This window comes from Heterodontus francisci, chromosome 18, assembly GCF_036365525.1.
Source record: "Heterodontus francisci isolate sHetFra1 chromosome 18, sHetFra1.hap1, whole genome shotgun sequence".
NCBI lineage: Eukaryota > Metazoa > Chordata > Chondrichthyes > Heterodontiformes > Heterodontidae > Heterodontus > Heterodontus francisci.
The window spans coordinates 75,591,224-75,612,060 of NC_090388.1; the positions used below are offsets into that span (position 1 = coordinate 75,591,224).

The window sequence follows — 20,837 nt, forward strand, 5'->3', positions numbered from 1 at the left end:
ATTTCGCCAAATGGACATTAAATTTCAAACTGTTGTTGCAGTAAAGAAAGGACTTGCTTTAAAAAATTGCCAGATCTTGGCTGGAAAGACATTTGCATATTAACGGAGAGGCGGTGACGTAGTGGTAATGTCACTGAACTAGTAACCCAGAGACCCAGGGTATTGCTCTGGGGACATGGTTTCAAATCCCATGACAGCAGAAGGTGGAATTTGAATTCAATTAATAAAAAAAAATCTGGAATTAAAAAAGCTAGTCTAATGATAGCCATGAAACCATTGTCGATTGTTGTAAAAACCCATCTGATACACTAATGTCCTTTCGGGAAGGAAATCTGCTGTCCTAACCTGGTCTGGCCTACATGTGACCCCAGACCCACAGCAATGTGGTTGACTCTTACATGCCCTCTGAAATGGTCTAGCAAGCCACTCAGTTGTATCTAACCGCTACGAAGTCAATAAAAAGGAATGAAACTGGACGGACCACCCGGCATCGACCTAGGCACCGGAAACAACAATAGCAAACCCAACCCTGTCGACCCTGCAAAGTCCTCCTTACTACCATCTGGGGGCTTGTGCCAAAGTTGGGAGAGCTGTCCCACAGACTAGTCAAGCAACAGCCTGACATAGTCACACTCACAGAATCATACCGAACAGACAATGTCCCAGACACTGCCATCACCATCCCTGGGTAGCACCACTACTGACCGAGCTGGCCGCGTCCTGAAGGACATATCTGCTAGACTGGGTGTGCGGCAGGTGGCGAGGGAAACAAGAGGAGAAAACCACTTGACCTCGTCCTCACCAATCTGCCTGAAGCAGATGCATCTGTCCATGACAGTATTCGTAGGAGTGACCACGACACAGTCTTTGTGGAGACGAAGTCCCACCTTCACATTGAGGATACCCTCCTTCGTGTTGTGTGGCACTACCACTGTGCTAAATGGGATAGATTTCGAACAGATCTAGCAATGCAAAACTGGGCATCCATGAGGCGCTGTGGGCCATCAGCAGCAGCAGCAGAATCTTACTCAACCACAATCTGTAACCTCATGGCCCAGCATATCCCCCACTCTACCATTACCATCAAAACAGGAGACCAACCCTGGTTCAATGAAGAGTGCAGGAGGGCATGCCAGGAGCAGCACCAGGCATACCTCAAAATGAGGTGTCAAAAAGGCAAAGCTACAACACAGGACTATCTGCGTGCCAGACTGCATAAGCAGCATGCGATAGACAGAGCTAAGCGATCCCATAACCAACGGATCAGATCTAAGCTCTGCAGTCCTGCCACATTCAGCCGTGAATGGTGGTGGACAATTAAACAACTAACTCGAGTAGGTGGCTCCACAAATAACCCCATCCTCAATGATGGGGGAGCTCAGCACATCAGTGCAAAAGATAAGGCTGAAGCATTTGCAACAATCTTCATCCAGAAGTGCCGAGTTGATTATTCATCTCGGCCTCCTCCTGAAGTTCCCAGCATCACAGATACTAGACTTCAGCCAATTCGATTCACTCCGTGTGATATCAAGAAACGACTGAAGGCTCTGGATACTGCAAAGGCTATGGGCTCTGACAATATTCCAGCAATAGTACTGAAGACCTGTGCTCCAGAATTTGCCACACCCCTAGCCAAGCTGTTGCAGTACAGCTACAACACTGGCATCTACCCGGCAATGTGGAAAATTGCCCAGGTATGTCCTGTACACAAAATGCAGGACAAGTCCAACCGGGCCAATTACTGCCCCATCAGTCTACTCTCAATTATCAGTAAAGTGATGGATGGTGTCATCAATAGTGCCATCAAGCAGCACTTGTTTAGCAATAACCTGCTCAGAGACGTTCAGTTTGGGTTCTGCCAGAGCCACTCAGCTCCTGACCTCATTACAGCATTGGTTCAAATGTGGACAAAAGAGTTGAACTCAAGAGCTGAGGTGAGAGTGACTGCCCTTGACATCAAGCAGCATTTGACAGAGTATAGCATCAAGGGAATCGGGGGAAAACCCTCCGCTGGTTGGAGTCATAACTAGCGCAAAGGAAGATGGTTGTGGTTGTTGGAGGTCAATCATCTGAGCTCCAGGACATCACTGCAGGAGTACCTCAGGGTAGTGTCCTAATCCCAACCATCTTCAGCTGCTTCATCAATGACCTTCCTTCAACCATAAGGTCAGAAGTGGGGATGTTCGCGGATGATTGCACAATGTTCAGCACCATTCGTGACTCCTCAGATACTGAAGCAGTCCGTTTAGAAATGCAGCAAGACCTGGAAAATATTCAGGCTTGGGCTGATAAGTGACAAGTAACATTCGCGCCACACAAGTGCCAGGCAATGACCATCTCCAACAAGAGAGAATCCAACCATCTCCCCTTGACATTCAATGGCATTACCATCGCTGAATCCCCCACTATCAACATCCTAGGGGCTACCACTGACCAGAAACTGAAATGAAGTAGCCATATAAATACTGTAGCTACAAGAGCAGATCAGAGGCTAGAAATCCTGAGGCGAGTAACTCACCTCCTGACTCCCCAAAGACTGTCCACCATCTACAAGGCACAAGTCAGGAGTGTGATGGAATACTCTCCACTTGCCTGGATGGGTGCAGCTCCAACAACACTCAAGAAGCTCGACACCATCCAGGACAAAGCAGCCCGCTTGATTGACACCCCATCTACAAACATTCACTCCCTCCACCACCAACGCACAGTGGCAGCAGTGTGTACCATCTACAAGATGCACTGCAGCAATGCACCAAGGCTCCTTAGACAGCACCTTCCAAACCCACGACCTCTACCAACTAGAAGGACAAGGGCAGCAAATGCATGGGAACACCATCACCTGCAAGTTCCCCTCCAAGTCACACACCATCCTGACTTGGAACTATATTGCCGTTCCTTCACTGTGGCTGGGTCAAAATCCTGGAACTCCCTTCTTAATAGCACTGTGGGTGTACCTACCCCACATGGACTGCAGCGGTTCAAGAAGGGAGCTCACCACCACCTTCTCAAGGGCAATTAGGGATGGGCAATATATGCTGGCCTGGCCAGCGACGCCCACATCCCATGAATGAATAAAAAAAGACAGTGTTTGGAAGGACAAAGCAGCCATTCCCTGACACATTCAACCCACAATGGACCCTTGGCCGGAAAGACATTTGGAAATTAACAGACAGTGCTTGGAAAGGACAAAGGACCATTCCCTGACACACTCAACCCACAATGGACTTTTGATTACTCGACATTGAAGGTGGGGGAGCTCACATTCCAGGTTGACTGTCAAGATGGCCGAATACACAAATGAGAGACAAAACAGCCAGTCACATGACTAACCTGCTGGGCACCCTGAGTTTTTTGAATTTGTACAAACAGTTTGGGCAGCAAGCAGAATGCTCCTGGACTGAGAAGATCTCTCCTGGCTGGCTCGCCACAGCCTCTCCTGTCTGCCTGCTCCCATCTCTTTCTCACAGAACTCCAAATCCACTGAAGACACATGAACCCCAAGGGAGAAAAGTCTCCCACATCGAACAAAGTTCAAGAAGAATACCCAACGAAAAGCAAGATCTACCTACAATCAAGGACTCTACAGTGAGCTCCAAGATCTGTAACAAAAACTCTTCAGATATTGCCTCAAACTTTTCCACTTTATTTTTCTTCCCTTTTCTGTCTCTATTTGCATCTGTGGATCACGTATGTATGCTAACGTGGGCGTGTCGTGTATCCGTAGGTGTCAACCGAATTAGAGTTTTAAGTTTAAGTTTAAGAAATTTCTACTTTTCTTCTTTAAACCTAAGAAAGCCTGTTTGTGCTGGTTTCTTTGCCTTATAATTGGAAAGCGGTGAACAACGATTCACCAAGTGGGAGCTGAAAACACAGTGTGTTTAAAATTAAACCTTGTTACGGTAAGACCAAGTGAAGGCTGAGAGGGACCCCTAGACACCTTTCTCACCTTGTCGTAACAGAAATTTGGGTGCTAGCATCTGAAATTTTACCCACAGACAAACAAGAGAAATTGGAAGTGGGAAGCCATATTGTTACCATTCAAAAAAGAGCAAGATTTCAATACAGGTTTTCTTGTGGTTGTGTGTGCTTGAATACTAACATATCTGCAACCGAAGCTAGAAGCTCTCCAAGCCAGGGTGAAGTAACTTGGCATAAGATAAAAGCATTGTCGATGGAAGAGTTGAGGAAATGGCTGAGCAGTGTGAGATCGCCATATGTGGCAAAGCGAGGAAGTCTGAACTCTTAAGCCTAGTGGCCAATCACGTTTCACTTGAATCTGAAGAAGCAGAAACAGGCTTCGAAGTAGACTCTGACAGGATATTGTTAGCAAAAATACAACTGGAACAGAGGAAACTTGAATTTGAGGAGAGGGAGAAAGAATATTCCAGAAAGAATGCGAAGAGAGTTGAAGCGGCTTGAGTTAACTAGGGGGCAACAGAGTAACACCAGCGAAATCATGGCCAATATGGAGGAGTATAATTCAGGGCTGGGTACAAAATTGTTAAAACTAGTTCAATTAATTCCAAAATTCAATGAGGAGGAAGGATGCAGAAGTATTTTTTGTTTCCTTTGACAAACTGGCATGACAGCTAAAATGGCCAGCTGAGACCTGGCCTCTTTTACTACAAAGCAAGCTAAGTGGAAAAGCCCATGAGGTTTATTCCCTGTTGCCAGATGAGAGCTCATCAAATTATGAACTGACCAAAAATGCTAGCCTCGGAACATATGGATTAGTACCCGAAGCCTATCGCCAAAAGTTTAGAACCCTCAAGAAGCAAACTAATCAAACTTACCTGGAGTTTGGAGTTTGAAAGAAGCAAGCAGCTGGCTTTTGACCAGTGCCTGAGGGTTCTTGAAGTATAGCTCAGCTATGAGAATCGCAGAGAAGTAATTCTGTTGCAGGAATTTAAACACTCTCTCCCACTCTCCATAAAGGCCGATGTAGAGGAGCAGCGGGTCCAGAGAACCCGGCATACAGCCGTCCTGGCTGATGCATTTTCTTTCATTTATAAGTCGGTTTCCCAGGGGAGAACCTTACCTAGTCACCCCCACAAATCCGAAAGGGACAAAGGGTAGGAAGGTGATAGGAGCCCAAGCAGTCCTGGGACAGAAAGGAAAGCGGGAGACACGGGGGCCCTTCTCTAGCCAAAAAGGTTCTGTGAGCAAGAGTGAGACCTGGAGACCTGCGTGCTTCCATTGTAATAAAGCAGGGCATTTAAGAGTTGACTGCTGGAAACTAAAGGGAAAACATGTGGGGTTAATCAGGGCACACCTGCTCAGTGAAGACAGGAACCTGTTGGAAAGCACAGCATAACAAGCTGTGGCTTTAACTGCAGTGAGACCCAGGAAATCTATCGCTGCAAGTGCAGGAAAATCTAATAGGGTTCCTGAGGGTTATCAGGGTTTTGTGTCTAAAGGGAGAGTAACCTCATACCCCTCGAGTGGGGCAAGCAAGCTCATAGTAATTCTCAGGGACACAGGGGCCACTAGATCCCTTTTACTGGGAAAACGCCTGACCTTCTCCCCAGAGAGTACAGTGAACACCAAAATGGTGGTGAATGGTATTGGAGGGCAGTGTATGCCTGTACACCGGGTGCACCTGGAGTGCGACCTAGTTTTGGGATCGGTGACCATAGGGATTGTCCCTAGTTTGCCTGTGGATGGGGTTGACCTGCTCCGAGGTAATGATCTGGCACGGGTGAAGGTGGTAGCCCCCCAGTAGTGAAAGACTGCAGGAGGTCAGAGAGACCAGGGCAGTGACAGCAAATAGTCCCCTGCAGTTTCCCTGAATGTGTAGTGGATCAGGCCATGATCAAACCAGCTCCCCCAGAGGAGATGAATTAGCACTGAGGCAGATGACCAGGTCTGTCTGTCTGAGACTTTCTGTGGAAAATTAGGAGACCCAGGGAATGAATTAAATGGCTCTTACCTAGCTGAGGCTCTGCGAGCCGACCCAGTATTGTGAGAGTTGCACAGGCTGCCCAGTCTGAAAGTGAAGCAGAGGGAGTTCCTGACTGCTACTATTTAAAGAATGAGGTACTGATGAGGAAATAGAGTTCTCCTCACAGACCTGAGAGCAAGGAATGGACAGTAGTTCACCAGTTAGCGGTGCCACAGAGGTACTGGACAGAAATATTAAGAAGGGCCCACGAGACTACAGTGGCTGTACATGCCGGTATACGAAAGACCAAAGCACCCATAAGTCAGCAGTTTGACTGGCCAAAACTCCACAAGGATGTGGTGGAGCACTGCAGGACTTGCCACATGTGCCAGATTGAGGGGAAACACCAACCAACAGTGAATCCTGGACCCCTACGTCCTGTACTGCTGTTAGGAGGACCCTCCAGCAGAGGGCTGGTGAACAGTAAGGGACCCCCGCCGAGAACAAAAGGGGACAAGCAGGCACAAGGCTGGCAAAAGGTTAGACAGGGAAGGGGAAAACTGACCAAGAGGGCAGGTTAAAAGGAAGTCCTGGAGGAATCCCGGATGAAAACCCCTACTGTCCAGTCAGACAAATCTGAAACATTTGAAAAGTTGGACCCCATAACCTCCTGTGTAAATGTAGACACTAGAAGCACCCCACTAGAGTTGCTAACATCATTTACAGGAATCTGCAGAACAAAGAAAGACCTCTAGAGGGCAGAGAAACTGTGAGGGTGATGCCTCACCTAGTCAAAGTGCCACAGGGGAATGCAGTAGAGTGTGCACAAATACCTGCAGGCAGGCGTGTCCTCTGGGACAAAGGGGAGATTAGCAAAGAATCCTCCCCACAGTCAGAACCAAAGAGAAACCATCCATCCCCCTTCACAGACCTCAACAGGAGCAAAGACCCTCGGCAGCCATGGAAATGGGCAAACGAAAGAGAAACTTCCCAAAAAAAAAGAACCACGTTATTGGGATGCCAAAAAGGGGGCAATTAAAGCAGCACTGGCACCAAGCGACAACAGGCTGTAATAAGTTTTAGGATTTATGAATAAATGGGAATGAATGGGAGAAATGCATGGTTTTATCTGCATCTTACATTTTTCACTCGGCCCTTTTAATGAAATGCACTTTTTTAAAATCGCATTTCATTCCGCTGGGTGTGGAGGTGTCATGCAGGCCCCCACCTGCCAAGCATGAGGCATATTAACTTCACCACATGGACATTAAATTTCAAACTGTTGTTGAAGTGAAGAAAGGACTTACTTTACACAAATGCCAGATCTTGGCTGGAAAGGCATTTGCATATAAAGAGAGAGTGTTTGGAAAGGACAAAGGACCATTCCCTGACACATTCAACCCACAATGGACTATTGATCACCAGACGTTGAAGGTGAGGGAGCTCGCAATCCAGGTTGACTGCTAAGATGGCCGAATACACAAACGAGAGATAAACCAGCTAGTCACAAGGGCAACCTGAATTTTTTGAATTTGTACAAACAGTTTGGGCAGAAAGCAGAATGCTCCTGGACTGAGAAGATCTCTCCTGGCTGGCTCGTCAAAGCCTCTCCTGCCTGCCTGCTCCCATCTCTTTCTCACAAGCCTCTGAATCCACTGAAGACGCATGAACCCCAAGAGAGAAAAGTCTCCTACAGTGAACAAGGTTTAAGAAGAATACTGGACCTCAACGAAAAGCAAGATCTACCTACAAGCAAGGACTCGACAGTGAGCTCGAGGACCCGTAACAAAAACTCTTCAGATGTTGCCTCAAACTTTAATTTTCTTCTGCCTTTATTTGTATGTGTATATCGATTATGCATGCTAGCATGGTTGCCAACTGAATTAGAGTTTAAGTTTAATAAATTTCTACTTTTATTCTTTAAACCTGAGAAAGCCTGTTTGTGCTGGTTTATTTGCTTTATAGTTGGAAAGTGGTGAACAAGGATTCACCAAGGGGGAGCTGAAAACACAGTGTGTTTAAAATTAAACCCTGTTACAGTAAGACCAGGTGAAGGCTGAGAGGGAACCCTCGATACCTTTCTCACTTGGTCGTAACAGCCCCAAATATTCCTTCCAGGTGAAACAGCAACTTACGTGTAATTCTTTCAATTTAGTATAATGTATTCGCTGCTCACAATGCGTTCTGCTTGACACTGCGGTGACCAAAAGCAGATGGGATGACCGCTTTGTGGAACACCTCCGGTCAGTCAGCAAGCATAACCCCAGGATTCAGGTGGCCTGCCATTTTAATTCTCCACCCTGCTCTCTTCGCCCTATTGCAGTGCTCCAATGAAGCTCAATCCAAGCTCGATGAACAACACCTCTTCCTTCGATTGGGCACTTTAAAGCCTTCTGGACTCAATGTTGAGTTGAACAATTTCAGACAGTAATCCATGCCCCATTTTGATTCCTCTTCTTTGCATGTTTTGGCCTTCATCTTGTTTTTCTCTTTTCTGTTTCAGATGGCAGCTGTTCATTATTCTGCCACAGACACCTCCTCTGGATATATCTTTTGTATCTTTACTTTGCCCCATCAACTCTTTTGTCATTTAATATTTCCGGTCTTCTGCCCTATCACAGACCTTACCTTTTGTTCTTTTTCTACCTTGCCCCATTTGACCTACGTAAAACTTGTTACATTTCTAACTTTTCCCAGTTCTGATGAAAGGTTATTGACCTGAAACATTAACTCTGTTTCTCTCTCCACAGATGCTGCCAGACCTGCTGACTAATTCCAGCATTTTCTGTTCTTATTTCAGATTTTCAGTATCTGCAGTATTTTGCTTTTTTATTCGTGTTTAGTATTTGATGCCTGATCAAGAGTTGAATTAACTTGAATGTTAAACTTACTGCTATTTAGGGACTTCTTGCCCATAGTGAACAGAACATTAGGATTTTTTTGGCATTTTGCAATAAAGATGGCTATCAGACAGCCACTTCCTAAAAAGGATATTTCGTGATGAAACAGCCCATAATCCTAGCCCCCCCCACCCCACCCCCACCTATGTTATTAGCATAGCTATGCTATTGACATCAAACATTCTGAACTAGGTCTGCTCATTCAGTTGGCAGACATGGAGCCAGCCTACCTGATGGCAGCCACCAAAAATTGGGGTTCTGCTGCAGTATAGGAGCTTAAAATGCTCAGGTGGCTCACAAAAACCCCATTCCATCATTTAAGCACATCTCCTTAAGATACACCTCTTTATGTGCATCTAATACAAGTTCTCACAAGCCCCCCATTTTGGAATCATTTCGCTGGACACTTATTTACATTTCAGGTCAGCCATCAACCAGCTCTCCGATCGTGTTCCATTAAGATGTCCACCCAGCTTAACTGCAATTCACTGCTGCCACAGAAACAGAGGTTTCTGACTGGATTCGCCCTGTTTCCCCTACTTGTTGGTGGCCCTCAGACTAGTGTGGAGAACAGCTGTCTGATCATAGGCCTGCAGATTTGAGGCTGTAATGATTCTCCTCAACAACAGCAGTGCAGTAAAAGGATAATGTGCTGACAGTCATGGGGAGTGGGAGCTATTTAATGGTCTTCACTATAAGACCAGTCGCAGTGTAAAACTCTTAAATTTGCTGGTAAAACACTGCTTGGAGCTATCCATTCTACAGGTGTATTGTAAAAACTGCATGAAGATGTAACATGTAGTGCGTACCAACCAGGTGCAATTTCAGCAATGCAGCCAAATCTAGGTCTCAAATGATAGCACACATCAGGTACGTTAGTGTAGTGGTTATGTTACTGGGTTCTAACACAGAGGTGTGAACTAATAATCCAGAGAACACGAGTTCAAATGCCACTGTTGTTTTTTTTAAATTCTATAAATACAAAGTTAGTATCAGTAAAAATGACCATGAAGCTACTGAACTGTTGTAAAAACCCAACCGGTTCAAAATGACCTTTAGGGAAGGAAACCTACCATCTTATCCCTGTCTGGCTTATATGTGACTTCGGTCCCTCACCAATATGTATGGTTCTTAACTGCCGTCTGAAATGGCTGATTAGCAAGTCACTCAGTTGTATCTAACCACTATCACCTGTTCAAGTAAGTCCACCACCACTTTTTCAGGGCAATTAGGTACGTGGACTAAATGTTGCCATCGTCAGCAACGCCTACATCCTGAAAACTGGGGGGAAAAATCACCTATAGCCAGACAACAATCACCATCAAGGCTCACATTAACAGGCACTTAGGTGAAATATGAAAGGATTCTAGAAATTGGAAAATTTTCTGCTGTCGGTATCTGATTCTACAATGGTAGTTGGATATGAATTACCAGAACTACAAACAATTAATATTTTGTGGGATTTGGATAAATTTTACAGGACAGCTATTTGGATTTGGTCGGAAAATGGTAGCCTCGGAAGATGTTACAAATGACCTATCCAAGATTATGGTGGCTCCACAAAGGGAAATGCCATGGGAATGTGAACAGAACATGAAGGAAAGGGGACAATACAATTTGTTCCATTAGAAAACTCGAGTTTTAAATGCAAACCAAAAAATAGTTTTGCCATTTTGTGCATCACTGCGTTGTTGGAATTTAGAACTCAAAGGATTATATTTTCCCTTAAGCTGTTGGCTCACTTTCTCTGTCTCTGCAAATTCACAAAAGTAGTTGTTTTGTCCAGTATCTGGGAAATAAGCACAGACTGCAAATGTGCAAATCAATATAAACCTTCAGACTCTGGATCAGCAACCACGATATTAAATCATTGTTTTAAGGTGTCAATCTTGGTACTCTCACCTCTGAGTCAAAAAGTTGCGGGTACAATTTGCACTCCAGAGACTGGAGCACTTAATGTGGGCCGACACTTCTGTATAGTGCTGAGGAAATGCTGCACTGTCAGAGGTGCCATCTTTCAGATGAGACATTAAACTGAGGTCCTGTCTGCCCTCAGATATCCAAAGAGCAGGGGAGTTCTCCTGCTGTCCTGCCAAAATGTATCCCTCAACTAACAGCTAAAAGAACAGATGCTCTGGTCATTCATCTCATTGCTGTTTATGTGACCTTGCTGTGCACAAATTGGCTGCTGCGTTTCCTATGTTACAACAGTGACTACACATCAGAAATGCTTCATTTATTATGAAGTGCTTTGTGATGTCCTACGGTCATGAAAGAACAGAAGAAATAGGAACTCAGTAGGCAATACGGCCCCTTGAACCTGATCCACCATTCAACAACTTCATGGCTGATCTTCTACCTTAATTCCACTTTCCCACCCTATCCTCATATTCCTCAATTCCCTTAGTGTCCAAAAATCTACCAGTCTCCATCTTAAATATGCTCAACGGCAGCCTTCAGGAGTCGAGAATTCCAAAGATTTATAATTCTCTGAACGATGACATTTCTCCTCACTTTGGTTCTAAATGGCTGACCTCTTATCTCGAGACTAAATCCTAGTACTAGACTCTCCAGTCAGGGAAAAAAGGCTCTCAGCATCTACAATGTCAAGCCCTCTCAGAATCTTACATGTTTCAATGAAATTGCCTCTTATTCTTCTAAACTCCAGAGCATCTCTCCTCTCATCCTAGGAATCAATATGGTGAACCTTTGTTGCACCTTCTCTAAGGCAAGTATAGGCACTACATAAATGCATAAGTGCATTTTCCTTCCAGCCGCTAAGAGAAAGAAATAAGTCTAATGTTTATTCGTTCATGGGATGTGGGCATCGCTGGCAAGGCTAGCATTTATTGTCCATCCCTAACTGACCTCGAGAAGGTGGTGGTGAACTGCCTTTTTCAATTGCTGCAGACCTTGTGGTGTAGGTACACTAACAGTGCTGTTAGGAAGGGATTTCCAAGATTCTGACCCAGTGATGATGAAGGAACAGCGATATATTTCCAAGTTAGGCTGGTGTGAAACTTGGAGGGGAACTTACATGTGATGGTAATCCTATGCACCTGCAGCCTTTGTCCTTCTAGGTGGTAGAGGTTGCAGGTTTGGAAGATGCTGTCGAAGAAGCCTTGGTCAGTTGCTGCAGTGCATCTTGTAGATGGGACACACTGCTGCCAATGTGCGCCGGTGGTGGAGGGAGTGTAAGTTTAAGGTGGTGGGTGGGGTGCTGATCAAGCGGGCTGCTTCGTCTTGGATGGTGTCGAGCTTCTTGAGTGTTGTTGGAGCTGTACTCATCTTGGCAAGTGGAGAGTATTCCATCACACTCCTGACTTGTGACTTGTAAGTGATGGACAGGCTTTGGGGAGTGAGGAGGTGAGTTACCCTCTGCAGAATTCCCAGTCTCTGACCTGCTCTTGCAACCACAGTACTTATGTGACTGGCCCAGTTAAGTTTCTGGCCAATGGTAACCCCCAGGATGTTGATGGTGGGGGATTTAGCTATGGTAATGCCTTTGAAAGTCAAGGAGATGGTTAAATTCTCTCTTGTTGGAGATGGTCAATGCCTGGCACTTGTGTGGCGCGAATGCAATGAGTGACTTACCTGCCCAAGCCTCAATATTGTCCAGATCTTGCTCTCTGCAGATACAGACTGGTTCATTATCATAGGAGTTACGAATGGTACTGAACACTGCACAATCATCAGCGAACATCTTCACTTCAGACCTTATAATGGAGGGAAGGTCATTGATGAAGCAGCTGAAGGTGGATGGGCCTACAACACTAGCCCGAGGAGCTCCTGCAGCGATGTCCTGGGGCTGAGATGTTTGTCCTACAACAACCACAACCATCTTCCTTTGTGTGAGATATGATTCCAGCTCGTGGTGAGTTTTCCCCCTAATTCCCATTACTTCAATTATGTCAGGGCTTCTTGATGCCACAATTGGTCAAATACTGCCTTGTGTCAAGGGCAGTCACTCTAATCTCACCTCTGGAATTCAGCTCTTTTGTCCATGTTTGGACCAAGGCTGTAATGAGGTCTGGAGCTGAGTGGTCCTGGCGGAACCCAAACTGAGCACTGGTGAACAGGTTATTCCTGAGTAAGTGCTGCTTGATTACACAGTCAATGACACCTTCCATCATTTTGCTGATGATTGAGAGTAGGCTGATGGGGCATTAACTGGCCGGACTGGAATTATCCTGCTTGTTGTGGACAGGAGATAGCTGGGCAACTTTCCACAGGCGGGTAGATGAGAGTCGTATCTGTACTGGAACAGCTTGGCTAAGGCATGGCTAATTCTGGGGCATAAGTCTTCAGTACTACAGCTGGGATGTTATCGGGGCCCATAGCCTTTGCTGTGTAAAGTGCGCTCAGCCATTTCTTGATATCATGTGAAGTGGATCAAATTGGCTGAAGACTGGCATCTGTGAGGCTGGGGACCTCAGGACGAGGCTGAAATGTATCATCCACTCAGCACTTCTGGCTGAGGATGGATGCAAACGCTTCAGCCTTGTCTTTTGCACTGATGTGCTGGGCTCCCCCTCCTCTTCTTCCCGTTGGTTGTTCAATTGTCCACCACCATTCTTGGCTGGGTGTGGCAGGATTGCAGAGTTTTAATCTTATCCATTGGTTGTGGAATTGCTTAGCCCTGTCTATCGCATGCTGCTTCCACAGTTTGGCATGCATGTAGTCCTGTGTTGTAGCTTCACCAGGTTGGCACCTCATTTTTAGGTATGCCTGGTGCTGGCTCCTGGCATGCCCTCCTGCACTCTTCATTGAACCAGGGTGGGTGCCCCAGCATGGTGGCAATGGTAGAGCGAAGGATATGCCAGGCCATGAGATTACAGATTGTGCTGGAGTACAATTCTGCTGCTGCTGACAGCCCACATTGCCTCATGGACACCCAGTTTTGAGCTGCCAAATCTAATCTGAATCAATCCCAATTAGCAATACAATACAATGGAGGGTGTCCTCAGTGTGAAGACGGGACGTCGTCTCTACAAGGACTGTGCAGTGGTCCCTCCTATCAATATTATCATGGATAGATGCATCTGCAACAGGTAGATTAGTGAGGACGAGGTCAAGTAGGTTTTCCCCTCCTGTGCTGGTTTTCTCACCACCTGTCACAAGCCCAGTCTGGCAGATCTGTCCTTCAGTACTTGGCCAGCTCAGTCAGTCGTGGTGCTCCCAAACCACTCAATGATGGACATTGAAGTCCCCCACCCAGAGTACATTCTGTGCCCTTGCAATCCTCAGTGCCTCTTCCAAGTGGTGTTCAATATAAGGAGTACTGATTCATCAGCTGAGAGGCGGGGCACAGTAGGTGGTAATCAGCAGGTTTCCTTGCCCATGTTTGATCTGATGCCATGAGACTTTAGGGGTTCCGGAGTCAATGTTGAGGACTCCCATGGCCACTCCCTCCTGACTGAATACCACTGTGCTGTCACCTCTGGTTGGTCCTACCTACCAGTGGGACAGGACATACCCAGGATGGTGATGGAGGAGCCTGGGACATTGGTTTTAAGGTATGAGTCTGGGAGGATGACAACATCAGGTTGCTGCTCAATGCAGTTTTAATTTGAGTTTTTATTTTATCTTTTTTTAATAAAGTTATTTTAAAATGTATATAAAGGGGGCCTGGTGAATAAAGGCCCCCCTCAACAAAAATATATAAAAGGGGACTGAGATATAAAGGCCACCTTATATAACAAAAATGGGCTAGGTGCAGAGTAGAGCTTCCTCCACACAGTCCCCATCAAACACTCCGAGGGCAGGTACAGCATGGGGTTAGATACAGAGTAAAAAAAGAAATTTTTAAAAAAGGCTGTTGCTTGACAAGTCTGTGGGGCAGCTCTCCCAATTTTGGGACAAGTCTCCAGATGTTCGTGAGGAGGACTTTGCAGGGTCAACTTGGCTGGGTGTGCTTTTGTCATATTCGGTGCCTAGGTCGATGCCAGATGGTTCATCCTGCATTTTTAAAGAATTTTTATTTGACTTTTCCATAACTGTTTGATACAACAGAGTGCCTTACTAGCCCATTTCAGAGGGCAGTTAACTTTGCTGTGGGTCCGGAGTCAGATATAGGTCAGACCAGGTAAGGACGGCAGATTTCCTTCCCGAGAGAACCAGATGGGTTTTAATTTGAGAACCAGATGGGTTTTAAGGCAATCTGGTAGTTTTGTGGTCACCATTACTGAGACCAGCTGTTTATCCAAGATTTATTAATTAACTGAATTTAAATTCCCCCAGCTGCTGTGATGGGATTTGAACTCATGTCTCCAGAGTATTAGTCGAAGTCAACTGGATTACTAGTCCAGTAACATTACCACTATGCTACCATTCCCAGCACACTGTTGGACACAAGTATCTGTTCATCCAGTGAGGGGGAGTAGAAATTCCATTAGTTATTATGTCATGATTTGTGAAGATTTCTTTTCAGTATTTCGGGGCAAAAGCATAGAGACATTCTAATTATAACTTTGTTAAGCAAAGTGATCATAGTCATTCTAAACAAGTATGTACACCATTTTTGGAACTATAAGGTCCATTCTGAAGTTCTGCCAGGACAAATTAACTGTCTAATATTCAGTTGCAACCCAATGTCATACATAAAGAAATCTTATCAATTGCACTGTAGTGTTAGTTATACTCCTACTTTTAGAAGCAAAAAAAAGTGTGAAGGTTAGACTTCGACACAAGACGTCATAACAAATGCACTGAGCCAGTAAAATGAGTTTGATTAGACAGAATTTAAAGTATATTTGCTCACAACTAAATTGAAATGTTTCAGACTGACAGGAGGCAGTGTAGCGAAGATTTACTAAATTGGTCCCTATGATGAGAGGCTGAGGAAATTGGACCTATATACTCTGGAGTTTAGAAGAATGAGAGGCAATCTAATTGAGACATACAAGATTCTGAAAGGGCTTGATAGGGTAGAAGCTGAGAGATTGTTTCCGCTGGTCAAGGAATCTAGAACACGGGGACACAGTCTCAGCATAAGGGGCCAATCATTCAGGACTGAGATGAGGAGAAATTACTACATTCAAATGGTTGTGAATCTTTGGAATTCGCTACCCAGAGGGTTGCGGATGCTCCATCGTTGAATACATTTAAGGCTGGGATAGATAGAATTTTGGTCTCGTGGGGAATCAAGGCATGTGGAGAGCAGGCAGGAAAGTGGAACTGAAGCCCAACATCAGCCATGATCGTAATGAATGATGGAGCAGGCTCAATGGGTCATATGGCCAACTTCTGCTCCTATTTCTTATGTTCTTGTGTAATTGTCCAAGTTTGGTTTAAGCACTTTCGGGTGAGGTATATGGGGGTGGGAGAGAAGGGCATTAAATTTACCTTCAAGTCAACTGTAAGTTTGTCCAGAAGTTTTCAACTGGATAGAAATTAACCCATTACATTCCAAAAGCCTCCTTTAACGACAGAGCCAAACAACACAAAACCACAAGTCTCAATTTCCAACATTCGAGTTAGCACAATGAACAACTGCGTACTGGAGAATTTAACATCAACAGCTGGAAATCTAGAATGAACACAGAATACGCTCAGAGTATGCAGAAGATCAGTCAGCACCTTTCAAGAGGAAAGATGGGTCAATGCTTCAAATAGAACCCTTCAGCAAAACTGAAAAAATAGCACTTTTGTAGAGTTACCCCATCCAGCCCGACAACCCTCCAAGAATCCCACATTCCTCCAATTTTGGTCTCTTGTGTATCCCCAATTTCCTTCACCCCACCATTGGCAGTCATGCCTTAAGCTGTCTAGGCTCCAAACTCTGGAATTCTCTCCCTAAACATCTCTACCTTTCTCTCCTCCTTTAAGGCACTGCTTAAAACCTACCTCTGACCAAGCATTTTTGCCACCTATTCTAATATCTCAAGTGGCTCAGTGTCAAATTTGTTTGGCTACACGCCTGTGAAGCACCTCGAAACTTTTCACTATGCTACAGGTGCGATATAAATGCAAGTTATTGTTAAGTTAGAAAAAGTGAGTGGGGTAAAAAGTAAAATGTGATCCAGATCCAGATGTTTTTTCCTTAAACAGGTTGCAGGACATTCAACCCTTTTAACTTTTTTCTGACTGAAGTATCTGTTTCTTCCCAGCTCCCTTTTTACTCCAACTCTCCAAAAATGTTCTTATCATTCAGTTTCAAAGAAGTGTTTTACTCTCAAAAGTTAATCTGTTTTTACTCTATACAGATGCTGACAAACATTACAGCATTTTTGACAGTATTCAGAGGCCATTTTAATTTTTTTCCATCAAAGTTCCTCCCCTTTAGAAGTGTAGATTACATCATTTCCAAATGCACTTTCAAGAAAACAAAGTAGGGAGGAAAGTGGAAAACATTTTAGGTAGTTGGAACCAGTCATCACAAAATCATGCACATGTCATGTGGCCTTACCCTAGCTCGGAGATAGCCGAGTTCAGAGTTAAAGAGTGCAAATACATAATTCTGAAGCATCAACTCCATTTGGCCCTTGTACATGCTTTTCTGTTGGTATGAACATAAATTTAGGTTTAGTTCACAATAGATGAGAAAAAAGCAAAACAAATGCACAATACCTTGAGGTGACAGAGAATAACATTTAAAAGACTAGAATGGTTGGCTCAGAGGGTTGGATGTTTTTTTTTGTTATTCGTTGCTCTCAAGGTGATGGCGAGCTGCCTTCTTCAACCACTTCAGTCCATGTGGTGAAGGTACACCCACAATGTTGCTAGGTAGGGAGTTATTGGATTTTGACCCAGAAACAATGAAGGAATGGCGATAAAATTCCAAGTCAGGATGGCATGTAGCTTGGAAAGGAACATGCAGACAGTGGTGTTCGCATGTCTCTGCTGCCCTTGTTTCTCTCGGTGATCGGGGTGAAAGGTTCGGAGGTGCTCTTGAAGAAGCCTTGTTGAGTTGCTGCAGTGCCTCTTGTAGAAGGTACATACTGCAGCCACGGTTCACAGGTGGTAGGGGAAGTGATTGTTTAAGGTGGTGAATGAGGTGCCAATCAAGCAGACTGCTTTGACTTGGCTGGGGTCGAGCTTCTTCAGTGTTGTTGGAGCTGCACTCATCCAGGCATGTGGAGAGTATTCCATCACACTCCTGACTTGTGCTTTGTAGATGGTGGAAATGCTTTGGGAAGTTAGGAAGTGAGTCACTCGCAGCAGAATACTCAGTGGCTCTGACCTACACTTGTAGCCACAGTATTTATACAGCTGGTCCAGTTAAGTTTCTGGTCAATGGTAACCCCCAGAATGTTGATGTTGGGGGATTTAGTGATGGTAATGCCACTGCATGCCAAGGGGCGGTGTTAAATTTTCTCTTGTTGGAGATGGTCATCGCCTGGCATTCGTGTGACTCGAATGTTACTTGACACTTATTAGCGCAAGCTTGAATGTTGCTCAGGTCTTGCAGCATGCACGCACAGACTATTTCATTGATTGGGAAGTTATGAATGGAAATAAACACTATGCAATCATCAGTAAACATCCTCACTTCTGACCTTCTGATGAAGGGAAGGTCATGGATGAAACAGCTGAAGATGGTTTGGCATAGGACACTGCCCTGAGAAACTCCTGCAGCAATGTCCTTGGGCTGATATGATTGACCTTCCACAATTATCTTCCTTTGTGCTAGGTAGGAGTCAAGCGAGTGGAGAACTTTCGCCCGGTTTCTATTGACTTCAATTTCATCTGGGTTCTTTGACCTCACATGTCTGAGACATGGGCTTGAAATCAACTCAGTTGAGGGGATGAAAGTCTCCTCCAATGGCTAGAAGGATTCTACCAAAGTTGAGTTTGAGCAGTTTGGATCAAGGTCCTGGTGGGCATGAACCCACATCATAAAACTACCTCCAATACAACACTACTCTGGCCATCAGAGGAGCAACAGGATGTCTGATCTGGGAACTGTATTGCAAAAGCAGGTACTCTTCCAAATTCGAGGCTGACACAAGCACTGCTGAGTAGAGTGTAGGGAGCTTTGCATTGTACTGAACAGTGAGCTGCTCGATGCTGAGCACTCAAGTATTATTTTCGAAATACAGAAACTGCAGCAACTGTGGAAGTAGAATCCATGCTAAGGGGTGCAATATCCTATCCTAACACAAGATGCAGTGCCAAGGTGGACTAGTGACATTTAGCGGCAGGATATTATCTGTTCATATGCCTGTCCAAAATGGTTCTGCTCTTTTTTTAAAAAGAAAAACTGTACAAACGACATAACATGATTTTCTCTATCGTGGACCAAGAGGATTTATAAAACTTTAGAAGGTTAGGTTTCTTGATACTGGGCATCTAGGTCCTATTTCAGAGACATTACCAATTTTTGAGAACAGATTATCTACCTTTTTCTTCTTTGATTAATATTTTATTTAGTTTTTATTTTATTTAGAGATACAGCACAGGCCCTTCGGCCCACTGTAGTCTGTGCCGACCAACAACCACCCATTTATACTAATCCTACACTAATTCCATATTTCTACCACATCCCCACCTTCCCTCAATTCCCCTACCACCTACCTATACTAGGGGCAATTTATAATGGCCAATTTACCTATCAACCTGCAAGTTTTTGGCTGTGGGAGGAAACCGGAGCACACGGCGAAAACCCACGCGGTCACAGGGAGAACTTGCAAACTCCACACAGGCAGTACCCAGAATTGAACCCGCGTCGCTGGAGCTGTGAGGTTGCGGTGCTAACCACTGCGCCACTGTGCATCTTTCTCCCCTTGTCTGTAAATGCTTACTTTTGTGTGGATATGGTCACAGAGTTACAGACAACCCTCAGCCAAGTGGCCAGTCTACATACATGGGACTAGACAATGAGAGTCGATAGACTCAGCAGCCAAGGCTAGTCCCACCCCCGTCCAAAATGTAAACATGCCCTCTTTGCAGATGTCACTAAATTCACATAATCGTGCATCACAGGAGGCCATTCGGCCCATCGTGTCCATGACAGCTCTTTGAATCATCTATCAATTACCATAGAATCATAGAATGGTTACAGCACAGAAGGAGGCCATTCAGCACATTGCATCCTTGCCAGCTCTCTGCAAGAGTACTTCACCTAGTCCCACTACCCCATTTTTTCCCCTGTAGCCCTGCAAATCTTTTCTCTTCTAAAAGTCTTGATTGAATCTGTCTCCACCAAACTCTCAGGCAGTGCATTCCAGATCCTAACAACTCACTGCATAAAATGTTTTTCCTCATGTCACTGTTGCTTCTTTTGCCAATCATCTTAAATCAGTGTCCTCTGGTTCTTGACCCATCCGCCAATGGGAACAGTTTCTCCCTATCTACCCTGTCCAGAGCCCACATGATTTTGAACACCTTGATCAAATCTCCTCTTAATCTTCTCTTCTCTAAGCAGACAAGCCCCAGCTTCTCCAATCTATCCTCGTAACTGAAGTTCCTCATTCCTGAACCATTCTTGTCAATCTTTTCTGCACACTCTCTAATGCCTTCACATCCTTCCCAAAGTGTGATGTCCAGAATTGGACACAATACTCCAGTTGAGGCTGAACCAGTGTTTTATAAATGTTTACCATAACTTCCTTGCTTTTGCCCTCTATGCTCCTATTCATAAAGCCCAGGGTCCTGCATGCTTTATTCACGGCTTTCTCAACCTGCCCTGCCACCTTCAACGATTTGTGCAGATACCCCCAGGTCCCTCTGCTCCTGCACCCTTTTTAGAATTGTATCCATCATTTTATATTGCCTTTCCATGTTCTTCCTACCAAAATGTACCACTTCACATTTCTCTGCATTAAATTTCATCTGCCACGTGTCTGCCCATTGCACCAGCATGTCTATGCCCTCCTGAAGTCTATCACTATCCTCCTGACAATACTTCCAAGTTTTGTCATCCGAAAATTTTGAAATTGTGCCCTGCACACCGAAGTCTAGGTTATTAATATAGATCAAGAAAAGTAGTGGTCCTAACACTGACGCCTGGGGAACCCTACTATTTACCTTTCACCCATCTGACAAACAATCGTTCACCACTACTCTCCGTTTCCTGTCATTCAGCCAACTTCGTATTCATGCAGCCACGGTCCCTT

General features: G+C 44.9%; 1 protein-coding gene across 4 annotated transcripts in view; it reads right to left on the reverse strand.

The window, feature by feature from the left end:
- ipo8 (importin 8) overlaps nucleotides 1–20,837 on the reverse strand; it is a 236,565-nt gene that overhangs the window by 64,300 nt on the left and 151,428 nt on the right. For 3 of the 4 annotated variants that reach the window (XM_068051011.1, XM_068051008.1, XM_068051010.1), the window contains one exon: nucleotides 17,189–17,278. The exons of the other annotated variant lie outside the window; for it this stretch is intronic. In XM_068051011.1, coding sequence (XP_067907112.1) covers nucleotides 17,189–17,278 — 90 coding nt within the window. The remainder of the gene's footprint in view (nucleotides 1–17,188; nucleotides 17,279–20,837) is intronic. 4 annotated transcript variants of the gene reach the window in all.